Source organism: Takifugu flavidus, chromosome 8 (genome assembly GCF_003711565.1).
Source record: "Takifugu flavidus isolate HTHZ2018 chromosome 8, ASM371156v2, whole genome shotgun sequence".
In the NCBI taxonomy this organism is placed as follows: domain Eukaryota; kingdom Metazoa; phylum Chordata; class Actinopteri; order Tetraodontiformes; family Tetraodontidae; genus Takifugu; species Takifugu flavidus.
Genome location: NC_079527.1, coordinates 1,606,915 through 1,622,556, shown reverse-complemented (window position 1 = coordinate 1,622,556; position 15,642 = coordinate 1,606,915). Strand labels below are relative to the sequence as shown.

Genomic DNA, 15,642 nt, shown 5'->3' with positions numbered 1-15,642 from the left:
AACTGTATAATAATAATAATAATAATAATAATAATAATAATATAATAATAATAATAATGGAGCCGTTGTCAGTGTCACTGACTAAATTGATGATAGGTGCCTCTATAAATATTTAAGTACGCATTTTGCTAACCGCTAAACTTGCAAATTGCAAGGGATAAGCGAACTGGACCTGCAGGTTAAAGTAGTACAAAATGGAAATAGGTGAGTATAAAACTTTATTATTCCTGCATGCTTTAAGATACATTTAATACACCCTTAACGCAAGCAATATATGTAATATTGTGCCTTTTATTTTGAAGTTCCGTGTGAGTCAATGAGAGACGGCGTCACAGTTGGTCTGTGCAAAAGGCAACAGCGACTGAGAAGAGACAAGTTCACAGGCTTCGCCGGGCTAAAGGACCCATACTTATGCCGGAGAAGAAGCCATGCTGGTTATTTGACGGGACAAGCATTTTCCGGGGGATCCAGGGATAATTAGCAGACGTGAACAGCGGTGAAAGGAGCAGCCCGAGTGGGAGCTTTCGCGGCGGTCTCGCTGCTAGCAAAACATGAACAAGAGCCACCGAGTCCCGAGCAACCGTTCTCTGAGTACAGTCGAGGTGAAGAGCAAGGTATGGGGTTTTAAGCAGCTACATTTGTTATCTCTGTTGGTTTAACTCGCCTAAGAATGTTAATAATGATAGATAATTCAACCAACTAAGTTCGGATTCATCCGGCTGCGCAAGCTCGAGTGTTGCTTTACTAACTAGCTGTTTAGCTGATCAGACTTATTACGATTACAGTCATAGATCCGTTGTGAATTTCCGAGGATTGTTCTAGGTGAGAAGTAGGCTAGTGTCAGCCGGAGCGACACCTCCCCGATCACCGTTTCCTCCCTCTGATTTGTCTCAATCATTTACAACTCGGACTTCTTTACTTTGGCGTCAGAACTGAAGCCCTCGTCCGTGTCCTACACCTGGTCCGATTCTTTTCATCCTCCATGATCTTTCAGTGCCCCTCATTCTCTGGACAAGCTCCCCCCCCTCCACGACTGATCCGCCTGATGAAAAGGGATCTTGGCTGCTCACCTTTTTGGCTTGCATTTGTTTCCAACTGTATCGAAAGTGTAGGAGTCAATAATTTACCCACACAAAGGTGCAAGGTTCCTTTTGTGTGTAAAGCTGGAACAACTTCTCTATCTAGCTATTGGTACATCCTTATTCACCGTAGTTATTGTTGGTTTTATATATATATATATTATATTTATATATATCTTCCTCGCCCTCCTGGGCGGTGCCTCCTTCCTTCAGACTCGGGTCCTCTACCAGAGGCCTGGGAGTCTGAGGGTTCTGCGCAGGATCTTAGCTGTTCCTAGGACTGCACTCTTCTGGAGAGATCTCTGGTGTGGTTCCTGGTATCTGTTGGAGCCATCTACTCAGGTTGGGTGTTACTGCCCCTAGTGTCCCCATCACCACTGGGACCACTGTTGCCTTCATGCCCCACATTCTCTCCATCTCCTCCTTCAGCCCTTGGTACTTCTCCAGCTTCTCGTGTTCCTTCTTCCTGATGTTGCTATCACTCGGGATTGCTACATCTATCACCACCACTGTCTTCTGGTGTTTATCCACCACAATGTCAGGCTGGTTGGCCACCACCATCTTGTCAGTCTGGATCTGGAAGTCCCACAGGATCTTGACCTGCTCGTTCTCCACCACTTTCGGGGGTGTCTCCCACCTGGTCCCTGGGACCTCCAGTCCATACTCAGTGCAGATGTTCCTGTTCACTATGCCAGCCACCTGGTTATGCCGTTCCATGTATGCCTTGCCTGCCAGCATCTTGCACCCTGCTGTGATGTGCTGGACTGTCTCAGGGGCGTCTCCACACAGTCTACACCTGGGGTCTTGTCTGGTATGGTAGACCCTGGCCTCTATTGCTCTGGTGCTCAGGGCCTGTTCTTGTGCAGCCATGATTAGTGCCTCTGTGCTGTCTTTCAGCCCGGCCTTTGCCAGCCACTGGTAGGTTTTCTCGATATCAGCCACTTCCTCAATTTGTCGGTGGTACATACCATGCGGGGGGGGCACATAAGGGCAAAGGCAGGTCCTCCCTGGATGGGTCGCCAGCTCATCGCAGGGCCCTATATGAGAAATTGCGGGTTTAGTACCTTGCTCAAGGGTACCTTGGCAGTGCTCTGAAGGTATTCTGGTACCTCCCCCTACTGCCAGAAAACCTGCTATGTTTTGTCTGCACTGACCCGAGCTACCACCACCCTATTTTAAAATGTTGATAGACTGCATCCGTTGAGTTTCCCATTACATGTGTCATGTTGCTCAGTCTTAAACATTTTGATGATCCTTTGCAGAATCATAGAGATGGAGAAAATATGGACCCTTGGTCATGCTGATATCTTGTTTTTTCTGTTTATGCGTCCTAGTTTGGTGCAGAGTTTCGTCGCTTCTCGCTCGATCGGTCAAAACCGGGTCGCTTCAATGAGTTCTATGGCCTTCTGCAGCATGTTCATCATATCCCAAATGTGGAGCTTTTGGTGGGCTATGCTGATGTGCATGGTGACCTGCTGCCCATCAACAACGATGATAATTATTGTAAAGCCATCTCCACTGCCAGCCCTCTCCTCAGGTTGTTTCTGCAGAGGAAAGGTGAGTAAAGACGCAGTTATGAGTTCCCTTTTCTGCCTTCAAAACTTGAAATGACTGTTTTTGTCTTCTTTGTCTGAAAAACTAGCTTTTATCCCTCTTTCTTTTTCCTGAACTTTGAATACTTTTGCTGATATTTTATCCAAGAACAATAGTTTACGTTGTTCTTGATGTATCACGTCGGAGTGGTGGTCTAAGTAAGTTTGGGCAAAAAAGTCAGCACCGGAGACCATCCTGTTTTTCTTATTTTTCTTCATCTTTGGGGCTGACAAACTGGTTAATTGTCACCAGTTTCTGTAGAACAAAGGGTAGTATGGGCCAAATGCGCTCTTGGGTTTGAGTTGTTGCACTTTGCTGTAAAACCCCAGATAAGCTAATCCACTTTGTCAGAAGATTAGCAGGGTCACTATACAGCTTTACATGGAACCATGTTTCTGTTATATACCCAAACTCGCTTCTGGTCACATACTAAAATATAGCCAATGTATACTGAGTTGCTCCTGCATACACTACCTTATAGACTACCAGGTATATTTATTGTAAAGAACTCTGAGGAAGAGAAATACAACCACAATCTGCAAACCCCACAGATTTAAGAGCCTCACCATGCACACATGCACGTGCATTGTTAAGCTCTTTCTGCTCCCAGTATAAAATGTTCACCAGTACCAATGCGGTGCTTTGTAATAGTTACCTGCTGGTGTGTCAGTGCTATAGGCATAAATTAACTGTGAAGACACCTTCAGTTTATCCTGAAATTTTCTCACCTCTTCCAGATTCCTCTCCTGATATTTAATATTTTTTGTATAATACTATTTTTGGAACAAGGATATTACACTTCAACAATACAATTATTGTAAATAAATGTAATTATATTATAAGATATTAGAAGTGTGTGCAGTAAAAGCATGTATTTTCTTAGTGGTTGCGACAAGAGCGACAGGATGTGTTCTCATGAGAATGTTGTGAAGCAAATGCAGTGAGGTTGAAGTGTAGAAATGAAATGTGACTGTGACTAACTGCAACAATGGAGAAATGGTAAACTACTTTGTCAGGCCGGAACTCTAATCAGGATTCAGACCCAGAGGTTGATGAACAGCTTCAATACGTTTTTTTATTTTTTTTATTTTTTAAACTAACCAAATTGCTTGGGCAGAGTCAAAACTAAAACTGGCCTTAAAACCTTAAACTAAAAGTCAGCAGAGGAAAAAGGTCTAAAAAAAATGTACCCCCTCCAAAAGAAAATCAATCCTGAAGAAGGGTACCAGTAAATAAAAGGCTTTGGAAAACAAACCCTAACAAAGAACTCTCTCAATCAGTGGCTATTTTAAACACTTGGGAAATCCTAAAATAATATCTAGAGGCAATAAAAAGGCAGTAACAGGTAACAAAGATGTTCAATATAACTCAAAAACTACTGAAGAAAACCCCCACTCTTAAGAGGAAAATTAGACAAGGTCTCATCATGGCTGAAACAGAATGAAACTCTCTGGGATCAGGACTAGGAAAGACTCAGACTATACACAGATACATGTAGACAGTGGGAAACAGTCAACACAATCAGGCAGGTGACCTGAAATAAGAGATTTACATTTTAAAATAAAACGGGAAGTCACAAGATAAAACCTCACTGGTGTGTCAGTATAAATTAGATCATGTTTAATTCTGAGCCTTTGTTTCCACTCTCATGTGACAGAGGAGGAATCACTTGGTGAAAGGCTACATGTATAATGCTTAATGTGTGAATTGGTATCCCTATTTAGGACCTCAATGAACGTGATTGAGTTTGTTGCACTTTGGGCAAAGGCTAACCAAAACTCATACAACACCAACATCACGTGGTGTTTTTAAAAATGGAATTAAATCAGGTGTGATGAAAGCAGAATGGCGTATCATGAACAATGTGCAACCTCGAGCATTCTTCAGTTTTATCTGCTGAGTAAATTATACACTATTGTCTATCAATCCCACGTCTGTCTAAAGCTTGTTCCACTTCACCCCTCTTTTTATTTTTTATATGTGTTTGTGGACTGTGAGAGCTATTAAGTTTACCGAAAAATGTGGTTAAATACAGGGGAAGCAGGAAAGAGGCAATGCCTTGTTCCGCAATGCCAGAATAGATACTGCCATCAGTTTCTGCTACTGTTTCTTTATTAACAATGATTGATCAGTTGTACTTGTTCTGTTTTACTACCGAATTCAAGGAACAAGAACACAGCAGTCATTCAAAGGGAGTGCCAAGTTATTCACCTTGTGTTATCCTTGGGTGAACAACTTGGCAATAATTGTTGACATGTCATGGCAGCAGCAAAGAGGCCTGTTGTTTTATAGAATGGTTAACAGTGGATGCTGCTAAAGGCTGCTGTAGTTCAATGTATGCTTAGAACAGGCAATACTTGGCATATCTGTCCATATTGTTGATCCTCTGATTCCCTGCATGAGCAGTGGGGCAGTTATGGACATTCAAAGCAAGCCATTCTTGTAGGATCTTAGTTTGTTTACAGTACGGTTATCCTTGAATTACAACTAGAAAGGTAAAGGGGGAATATAAAGGAGACTGAAACACTTTTATTTGCATATCCTGTGCCAGGAACGCCAGTGGAATTAGTATCCAGCATATGAGTCATCTAGTCGGAGCAAATGGTTATGTACATTATGAAAGTACAACATGATTAGTTTAACTACCCCACCCACATGTATGAGAGGATGCAGTCACGAGTAGAGTGGAGTATTCCACTGTCAGATTTTAAAATTAAAGGATGAAAGTGGGTTTAATGTGTACCCACAGGTGACTCAAAGGCATTTGCCCTATTTTGATAGTCACATGTGATAGATTTTTTTTAGGAACATAACCTTAAAGAGCCCAAACAATAAGTGAAGGAATCATTCATTTTCTAACCTGTCCATACCAGCACTTGAGCTCTACATTTTGCCAGTTTACAAGCACAATCCTGAATGTGTTTGATCAGAATTTTGTGTGACGGACCAACAGAAAGTACTGCATGTTTGCGTAATTGCTGCAAAACAGGAATGGCAAAGTACAATCATGGGTTGAACTGGCCAGTCAAAGTCCAGATCTAAACCTTATTTAGATTCTTACCGGCACTCTTTTTAATCTGACTGAGCAAAACTTGGTATCTCTTGATAGGCAACACTCTTAAAGATATACCCTGAATGCTACATAGAATTTTGTTTCCACAATTATTTTCTTTTTTATGTCGGTCTGCCGCATAAATCCGAAATGCTTATAATGTTAAAAAAATAGAAAAATGTATTAGCAGTTTTGCAAGGCACTCAAAGAAGGGTTATTAAAGTGATGGAGATCAGTATTAAAGAGAATATTCCAATCATTTGACTTTGCCAAACTGTCACATAATTGGAGAGATGGGAAAGGAGAGGGAGTTGTGTGTAATTGGAACAGGAATGCAGCGAGGGACAGAGGAGAGAGTGGCAGTAGTATTAGTACAGGAGGAATGCAGAGTGAGGCCTAGGCTAGGGAGGTTAAGAGAGCAAAAGGCGATAGACGAATGGATAGAGGGGTCAGGTGGAATGAGTCCAGGCTCTGATCATTTCTGCAGGCTAGAATACACAGGAACAGGTCAGAGCTTTGGCTTCTTTTGTAAGACTCATGCTGCTCCGTAGAGGAAAAGGCAGAGAAAGAGATTATGTTTTATATTTCTTTAAAAAAATGTCTTGGATTGTGTCTTAAAGATTCAGAAAAGCTTACTAAGTTTTATGATATCACTTTTTGTACCCTAAAGAACTTGCGAAAGTTCTGTCCACTGGAATATCCAATCTTTGGCACCTTAAAGGCTGTGTTGGTGTACCTGTGTAAAACTCCATAACGTTGATGAAGGAGCTGTCTCACCCTCCCCTTCAACAGCTTGAACCCCAGCCCTGCCCCTTGATTAGTTGCAGCACTTGTGTTTGGGTGGGTTCATAACAGTTCAGTATGCTTCTCAGAGCTTTATGGACAGAAAGTAGCCTAAAGTAGCGGCAGCCTGATTCATAGTGGACTGCTGTAAATCGTGTTTGCTTTGCTGTCCCGCAACGATCATCCTAAATAGACGTGGGGTCTGATACATCACCTTAACTCCAAAACAGTCAGTCAGAACTGATGAAGCCTCTTGGATGAGAAGGGAAACGTCTTCTTGAAACCGTCCAGTTGCTAAGATTCAACTAGCAGAGACACTCAGGAATATGTAGTCATGAAGTGGCTGACTTTAAACTGCTACCAAATACCTCCTAAACATCTAACCTTGTAATTTCACCAGTCTGCATTGCTAGCATGTCAGGCTTCTTGGTGTTTTCCTCTGAGGAACCTCCCTTTTACCTCTCCTTCCATTTCTCCTCCTGTCTTATCAGCAACATTAAGGCACTTCAATATCAGCTGTGCCTCAAAGGTATGTTAACCATCCTAAACTATGATAGGGTGAACCTTCTTCCCCCTCCTCTTTATTATACACACCCACCTAATACCAGCCTTCTTTTTCCGCTGATTTCATCAGTAACATTGAGCAACAAAAAAGGAAACACAACTGATCCAGTCTCCTGCTCTATTTACATCAGCCCATGCCAGGAATCCTGAGATTTCGGAGACATTCAGACGCATCACCAACATGTCAGCCTTCAGCTGCTTGCATCATTTTTTTATACTGTGGTTTCTGAGGCACAATATGTAAACATGTAAAACAGACACCATTATCATTTTTTCAAGATTGTTGGGGACTTTTGCTACCTCCGAGGTGGTTGATGTGATGTTGAATGATGTTATTCGATGTTGTTCCTAGCACTACATACCTGGCTGCAGTTTCTGTGTCATAGACAGCTTTGTTAATGGAATTCAGTTTTGTGTGCATAAATACATGCAAACATTCTAAACATAAAGCACATTTCTGCCATCAGTTTATGCCTTCAGTTCACTAAATATGTATAGAATTGCCATTTTTATCCTCTCCATTGCTCAATTTCTGTTGTGCATCTGTGTTCATTAAGAAATCCCAGCAACATAATTGCATGGGTCTATTTGCCAGGAGAAGGATGTTTAAGCAATTCTGTTTATATTTGGGGTATGTCAGTTAGTTAGGGTGAACAAAAGAGAACTTGAGAATGGTTCAGATAAAAGAAAAACATTAAAAAAATGGCACCTTTGTGTCAGAACCAGAATAACCTTCTGTAGCAGTTGGAACTACAGTTGTTCACCTGTGTGATCAGACTCCCTGAGCTGCTCTCCCCCTCTGTATAAAGGATCCTTGGCTGCTTGTGATCTCACTGTCAGGTCACAACTGGATCTTTGTCTTTCCTGGCTAGCTGTTGATAGTGACTGCTGTACACTGAAATCTCTCTAGAGCTGTAGATTTGGAGCTGCTGGCTCTGTTGCTCAGCCATTATAACTCTAATATTGTCAGACATGCTCAATTTTCTGGAGAAAAAGTTAATTTATTGCCTAACTTATCCCAAGTTCCGTGATAAAGAAGTAATCTCTTGTTACTGGAATCATTGAATTATATGTACTCTTGAATATGCTAGAACCTTTGTTAGCTGAACAAATGGAAGAATATTTGACATCCATTGCAAAAGAAACCACTGACGTCCTCTCGGTCCAACACCACCAAGGCAATGATTCAATCCACAAACCCTTTATTTTAAATTGCAGTGCAAGAGCATTTATGTGCATAAATACCAAGACTAAAGGAAAAGTTTTCATCAAATAAAAGTAAGATAAAAAACCCAACCGAAAAGACAAAAACACAACAAAGTACCGATATTAGATCTCAGTTTGCAGGCAGGAGCAGATCCAGTATCTTACCACAAACTTGGAGGGCAGAATCAACAAGACATTTTGTCAATTGTTGACAACTGGTGCCGGGCCCTCTGATACGGGCCGTCCGCTCCCTGTACGATCGGTGTCAGAGTTTGGTCCGCATTGCTGGCAGTAAGTCGAACTCGTTTCCAGTGAGGGTTGGTCTCTGCCAGGGCTGCCCTTTGTCACCGATTCTGTTCATAACTTTTATGACAGAGTTGATCACAGCATCCTGTTACAGAGACTGGAACATGTGATTGGGATTAAAGGGACAGCACTAGACTGGTTTAGATCATATTAATCTGATAGATAGCTGTTTGCTCAGGTTTATGGTGTTCCCTCCTCATACAGTAGGGTTAGCCATGGAGTTCCACAAGGTTCTGTACTTGGACCAATCCTCTTCACCTTGTACATGCTTCCCTTAGGGAACATTATTCGGCAGCATTGGATAAATGTTCATTGTTATGCTGATGACACTCAGCTATATTTATCCATGAAACCAGAGGAGACAGAGAAGTTAGTGAAGCTCCAGACCTGTCTTAAAGACATAAAGTCGTGGATGTCTTCAAATTTCCTCCTCCTTAACTCAGGAAAAACTGAGGTCATGGTGTTTGGTCCTGAACCTCTGAGGGATAGATTAGATCACATGATCACTCTAGATGGTATCTCATCAACATCTAGTCTCTGTGAGGAATCTAGGAGTAACTTTTGATCAAAATCTCTCCTTCAACTCACACATTAAAACAGTCTCCAGAAGTGCCTTTTTTCACCTGAGGAACATCTCAAAGATCAGGAAGCTACTGACGCAGCATGATGCTGAAAAGTTAGTCCATGTATTTGTTACTTCCAGGCTGGACTATTGTAATTCTTTATTATCAGGGTGTCCAAACAACTCTTTAAGAAGCCTCCAGCTGATCCAAAATGCTGCAGCCAGAGTTCTGACAGGTATTGATAAAAGAGATCACATAACTCCTGTAATGGCGTCGCTTCATTGGCTGCCTGTTAAATTTAGAATAATTTTTAATACCCTTCTTTTGACCTACAAGGTCCTCAGAGGCCTAGCTCCATCCTACCAGCCCAATAGACCGCTCCGCTCTCAGAATGCTGGTCTACTTGTGGTCCACAGAGTCTCTAGGGGTAGAATGGGGGGCCGAGCATTTAGCTACCAGGCCCCCCTGCTATGGAACCAGCTCCCTGTCCAGGTACGGGAGGCTGACTCCATCGCTACTTTTAAAATTAGGCTTAAAACCTACCTCTTTGAAAAAGCTTATTGTTACTAATTCTGTAGTTCCACTTACTATTATAGACAGACAACTTATCATACTTAGGGGGTCGTCTAATGCCACAATCTTCGTAAAATGTTCGTAAGTGGGACTTAAGAACAAATTTGTTCGTAAGAACGTTTCGTGAATCTGGCCCAATGTCTCTCGACTGGTCTGGGAATGCCTGGGGATCCTCCCGGATGAGCTGGAAGAAGTAGCTGGGGAGAGGGAAGTCTGGGCCTCTTTGCTTAGGCTGCTGCCCCCACGACTCGACCCCAGATAAGTGGTAGAGAATGGATGGAGTTTGTCAACTGTATTATTGACACCAAAGTTGCCGTTATACCATTAATCAGAATAATGCACAACACACTAGTGTTTAAATAGGAAGGGAAACATCATTTTCTATTTTTAGCCTATTTGGAATATTTGAAAGGTAAATAGATTTTATTAAAGTACAAGAAAATGCATATTCTGACAAAGTGTGGAACCGGTATTCATGCTGTGATAGTGTTAGCCTCTACACCACCGTGCTGCTCTTTGGATTTGATTTTGCCAGCATATGAATTTTTTATGATATAAGGATGCCTTTTCTGTCATTTTTGGTGTTTTAAATGTAAACGGACTTCTAATGCATATCACTGTGTCGCCTTTAACCTTAATGAGTATAATTTGCACATTGCCCAGTACAGTTTACGCATTGGCCTGTTCCAAACTGAAGAATTAAGGGTTTTGACGTTGGTAACTAAGAACAAAATACATTTTATGAAGGTTTTTTTTACTCTGAAAGTGTGTTTGAGAACAAAATTCCAACCATGTTAATATTTAGCCATGTGTAATATACTGTTAGCTATAAGAAAGGCAAGGTCCAATTTCTTCCATCTTACCTGGCAGAGTCAATGCAATGCTGTTATTACCCGCACTCGGTTTACCAGGTTTAAAGTCTACAGCTGCAATTGACATTGTAGAAAAGGGAGGTGCAAAATTTAAATGCATTTCTCCCAGTTTGCCAATGTGGACATTAGGTTAGGGAAGGGTTTGTGTGCCCTTGAGCAGTGACTCCTCCAGGCTGTTTAGTTACACGAGGGTAAAAGTGTAATTTTTGAAAGTGATCATTTATTTCAACACAACACTAAGTTATCAGGGCCTGAGAGTTTTGCTGTGTGTTTGTGCTGACTTTAGGTTTGCTGTTGCTGTTCTTGTATTTTCTTTAACTTCTGCCTTTGCTGCAACTTTTTATTGTGTGTTTTCAGCCCAGTTCTTGTAAGTGAGATGTTCCCACTCCCTCTCAGATCTTTTCCTCTACATGTAGATACTGGGGAGGCTTTTCACGGGTGGCATTGTACACATGAATTCTTGCTTTCTTCTGTATGCTAAACTAGTTGTTACTTTATTGTTTGGCGTGCCATTTTTATTCTTGCTTAAGGAAAAAAAAATCAGCTTAGTTTAAATTAGGGAAGTCCCCCCCCCCCCCCTTTGATCTTAAATTGAGCCACTTTAACAGGTTTTCCGCTGCTGCGACCCAAATTGGAAAGTTTAAAGAATGATATGAGACGTGTTAAATACTTGTGTGGTTAACCTCAAATGTAGCGGTGAAGCTAAGATTTAAACAACGTGTTTCTGGAAAACTCTGAGATTTTATTAATGCATGTCTTTTTTACTTTTATATATTTTACAGAAGAAGCTGATTACACAAAATTTGGCATGACCAGCAAGAAAAGCACGGGAATCTCCGCTGTGCTTTTACGACCTGATGCCAACAAAAAAAAGACACCGGTGATCATCAGTTTCCCAAGAGACTTCCGCCCCGTCTCATCCATCATAGACGTGGACATCCTTCCCGAGACTCACCGGCGTGTTCGCCTATACAAACACGGCCAGGAAAAACCTCTGGGCTTCTACATACGTGATGGCTCCAGTGTGAGAGTCACTCCACAAGGGTTAGAAAAAGTCCCTGGTATCTTTATCTCTCGTATGGTGCCTGGTGGCCTGGCAGAAAGCACGGGTCTATTGGCAGTGAATGATGAAGTGCTAGAGGTGAATGGCATAGAGGTAGCTGGAAAGTCTCTTGACCAGGTGACAGACATGATGATCGCTAACAGCCACAATCTTATTATCACTGTCAAGCCTGCCAACCAGAGAAACAATGTAGTTCGCAGCGGAGGAGGAGGAGGAGGAGGCATGGCATCTGGCAGCTCGGGACGCTCCTCAGACAGTGGCGCCAGTTATTGTGGCCATAGTGGACTTGGCAATACAGCTTCCATGCCTTTGCACATCATCCAGAACTTCCCTGATGGAGAAGAGCTGGAAAGTGATGACGACGACGAAGACCTGGTGATTGAAGCCGATGGTGAAGCCGAACACATTGGATGCACCCCCCCCACTTACAGCATGCCCTCATTACCTCACTACGAGCCACACCTGGACCTGCGCACAGCTGCAACATCTGACATGTCCCTTAATTCCAATGGAAACGTACTGGTAAGTGGTAGCAGTAGAGCACTGAGCAACGCCAATGCCACATTCACATCGCCGTCTGATAACGCATTGGAAAGGCCTACCCTGGAGGAGGAAGGAACTGTAATAACTCTCTAGACTAGTCGCCCAAACGGTAAACACTGGAAAACAGTCATTCATGTCAAGTCATGCCATTAAAATCAATAAATGGCCCCTTTGTCACTGAGGGATTCCACAAAAATACTGATTTGTGCTATTCAGCTCCTCTCAAAATGAACATGAATCCGAGTTTTATGTGATAATGCGTAATTTATGTGTAATGTTAGAAATAATTTTATTTTACAGAACTGTCCACTGAGCTACAGTTAGAGGGATCAGGAGCTTATGTCTTTCTGTACTAGCAGGATACAAGTCCTTTGACCCGACTCATGAGTCCTTTTTAACAAACGCTGACGCGTGTGTTGATAACCTGCAGTTGTTGCCTGATTACTTGACAACGATCCCCCTCCAGTCACAGTACTTTTCATACAGTGTTTTCAAGAGAAGGCTGATCCAACGAGTCTGGGGCCTTTAGACTCTGATTCTTTTAGCCACTACTGTTGGGTTTTTCTGTTCCTGGAACTGAAAGGATGTTATCTTTAAATGTTGGCCACAACTTGGTGATTTTCTTTTTTTATTTTACTCTATGATTAGATCTGCTTCATATTATTTTTGGTATTTTGTAGTGATAATCGTGTATCTCAGATTTAAGTGTACAACTTATTCATGTCAACAGAAAGCACAACTGGTTCCTAATGGTAGGTAATGTAACTATAAAATATGATAACTCATGCAGCTCTTCATGTGTATGACAAGAGCTACTTCTGTGCCTCACTTGCGAAAAAATATGTGAATGTGATTTTAATTTTTCATATATTGGTTTCTCTCTATCATTAGTGTAGCGTTTGTCACTGCTGTACTACTCATCCACAATTTTCTAGCTAGGGTTTTTCATGAAAAGGTCCAGAGATATTTACATATGACTGGATCTCTAATATGTACGCCCATTTTCACTGTGCATGTGCTTTTCATTAATAATCTAACCATAACAAATTGCAAAATGTGAAAACTGTGGTATAAGAGAAAAGAAATGGGTGACAGATTCACTGTAACCCACTCCTGTTAACACTACATAGTCAGAAGTCCTGAATTTAACAATTTTGCATGTATTGCATAATTGAGAAATTATTATTATATTCAGCCAAATTCTGCTGAATTTGGCTATTTCCCATCCAGAATCACATTTCTACATTCATAACCTTCGTTGGAAGAGATTCCCTTCAGTCTGTCGGTACAGTTTATTGGGATTATTGTGAAAGACTACTTTTTAAAAAAAAATCTTAGTTACTAAAGTGTGGATGACACAAAAACAGACCGAAATGATGCACATTTGGACTGAATACATTGCTCACTTGATTTTTATTTTTTTTTAGTGTCTAATCACACAGTGAATATTTGAGCAGGAACTAGTGCAGGTTTCATACCATTGAACAACTTTGAAGGTACTGAGAATACAATGTTTAGTGGTACACAGAGGCCTTCATTAATGAAGGCGAGACAGGGCAATGAGATCGTAAGACTTATTTTCCTTCCATTACACTTTTTTGCCTCGTTGGACTAATTTCGTGTGTCAATTGATTTTTTTTTTTTTTCCTTTTGATGATTTGTTACTTGTTTAAATAGCAGCAACAGTTCAAGATGTGACTTATAATACAATGAACTATCTTTTTTTGTTCTTTTTTGGAGCAGCAGCTGCATTAGCACTAAATACAATTAGGCTACACGTTGGAGTTGGTACCCACGTTCATTTCAATGACCAAACGGGGAGTTTGGCTTGCCAGATAAGCCGTGACATACAATTATGATTAAGGTGATTATTTTCATATCGATTTTTTTTTTTCTCAATGTATATTGTAGAGCACAATACAAATGTTTTAGAATCTCATTGGAAATATAACAATAAATTAATGTGCACAAGAAAATGTGAATTGAGGGGCTTTGTCGGATAACCTTGTATTTCTTTGAAATGGAGCTTTTTAAAAAGAATGTGTGCAACTAAAAATTGGTATGTCCTATGTTTTGCGTGAGTCCCTGAAGGCACCGTCGTGCTAACCGTTCGCAAAGCTGACAGCTGAGCGTCACGTGACATGACGTGACATCAACATGGCAGCGTTGAAATGAGGTAGCAACGGCAGGGGAGACACCGAGAACCTGACTTGGAGTGGCTTTCCTCGTTACTTGTCAGTTCTCAGAACCATGCCAAGGGGGATGGCTTGAGAGCAAATTGGTATCATCTCTGAGACATGCAGCAACCAGAACATTTGCATCGTAAGACCGAGGAGAGCAAAACAAAAAGCATGTTTCTGTCAAGGGCCCTGGAAAAAATCCTCTTGGATAAGGAGGTAAAGAGAAGCCAACACGACCAGCTGCGGAAAGCATGTCAAGTGGCGCTGGGTAAGTGTGTAACGGCTCCGAGGTTCCGACAGAGTGGACCATGAAAACATAAGGTAGTAAGAAGTGGGAGAGCTATAGCTAGCTAGCGCTAGCTCTAACATGTTTGGCTTTCGTCTACTCCTCGGTTCTAGCTAGTGCTTATTGTGCGCGTGAGCCGCTTGTTAATCTTTGACATTCTGCAGCGGAAATATTCTGCCTTAAACGCGTTTCAACAGTGTAAACAGGTAAACGTGCTAACGTTGAAGGCTAGTCAGAGCTGTGCTAGGTAAATGGATCAATCCCTGCGTTGCACGTAGCTTTGTCCCTACCGGGCCAGCCCTCCGCTGATGCGGGACACTTCAGCTGGACAGGACCAGTTGCTTATAAGTGGACACGCAGAGCAATAAAAGTTTCGTGTGTGTGTGTGTGGGGTGTCATTAATTAATGAGCGGCTGCATATGGGAATAAGGTAAAATAACTGCTTCTTAAAAAAGAAGTTAATAAGTTCAGAAAAGTTCAGTACCATCTGTTACAGAATTGGACATTAGCGACGCATTAAGGACAACACATGACAGTTCCGGCCTGATCTGTCATGACCAACTGGCTTTTGTTCAGCCATCTCATTGTTATGTAGTAAACTCATCGACATGTGTTTAGATGTCTGAGGAAGGAAGTTGGTTGGTCATTTTGCACCATAGATTGGTGAATTATGCAATGCTCAGCAATAATCCTTCACATACCGTACTCCACAAGAAGTGAGCAATTTGGGAAATCCTAAATCAAACGGAGCCCAACAGCAAATAAATAAGGTTCATTCAGCCTGTGTCACTTTACTGTACTTTTAGCGCCTCAGTAATGAGTGAACACATGGGAATTGCAATTAATTATGTATTTTGTTTATTCCTATATGCTTTTCAATGGAGTGATCATGCGAGGCCACTTTTTTTCTTTCCTTTATTTTTTTTTTTTTTGATAAACTGTCCCAATTTGGTTCCTAATGAAAATATTTTCCAGCACT

At 41.6% G+C, this 15,642-nt stretch overlaps 2 protein-coding genes across 2 annotated transcripts in view; both read left to right on the top strand.

Moving 5' to 3' along the window:
• The first annotated feature begins 305 nt into the window (after positions 1-305).
• pard6b (par-6 partitioning defective 6 homolog beta (C. elegans)) lies at positions 306-14,173 on the top strand. Its single transcript, XM_057042138.1, has 3 exons — positions 306-614; positions 2,414-2,636; positions 11,374-14,173. The coding sequence occupies exons 1-3, from the start codon at positions 552-554 to the stop codon at positions 12,288-12,290; spliced, it is 1,203 nt and encodes a 400-aa protein (XP_056898118.1). The 5' UTR covers positions 306-551; the 3' UTR covers positions 12,291-14,173.
• Positions 14,174-14,326: 153 nt separating this feature from the next.
• Positions 14,327-15,642, top strand: part of arfgef2 (ADP-ribosylation factor guanine nucleotide-exchange factor 2 (brefeldin A-inhibited)) — a 31,996-nt gene continuing 30,680 nt past the window's right edge. Inside the window, exon 1 of the mRNA XM_057042136.1 lies at positions 14,327-14,645. Within this exon, the coding sequence (XP_056898116.1) occupies positions 14,495-14,645 (151 nt within the window). The 5' untranslated portion in view covers positions 14,327-14,494. The remainder of the gene's footprint in view (positions 14,646-15,642) is intronic.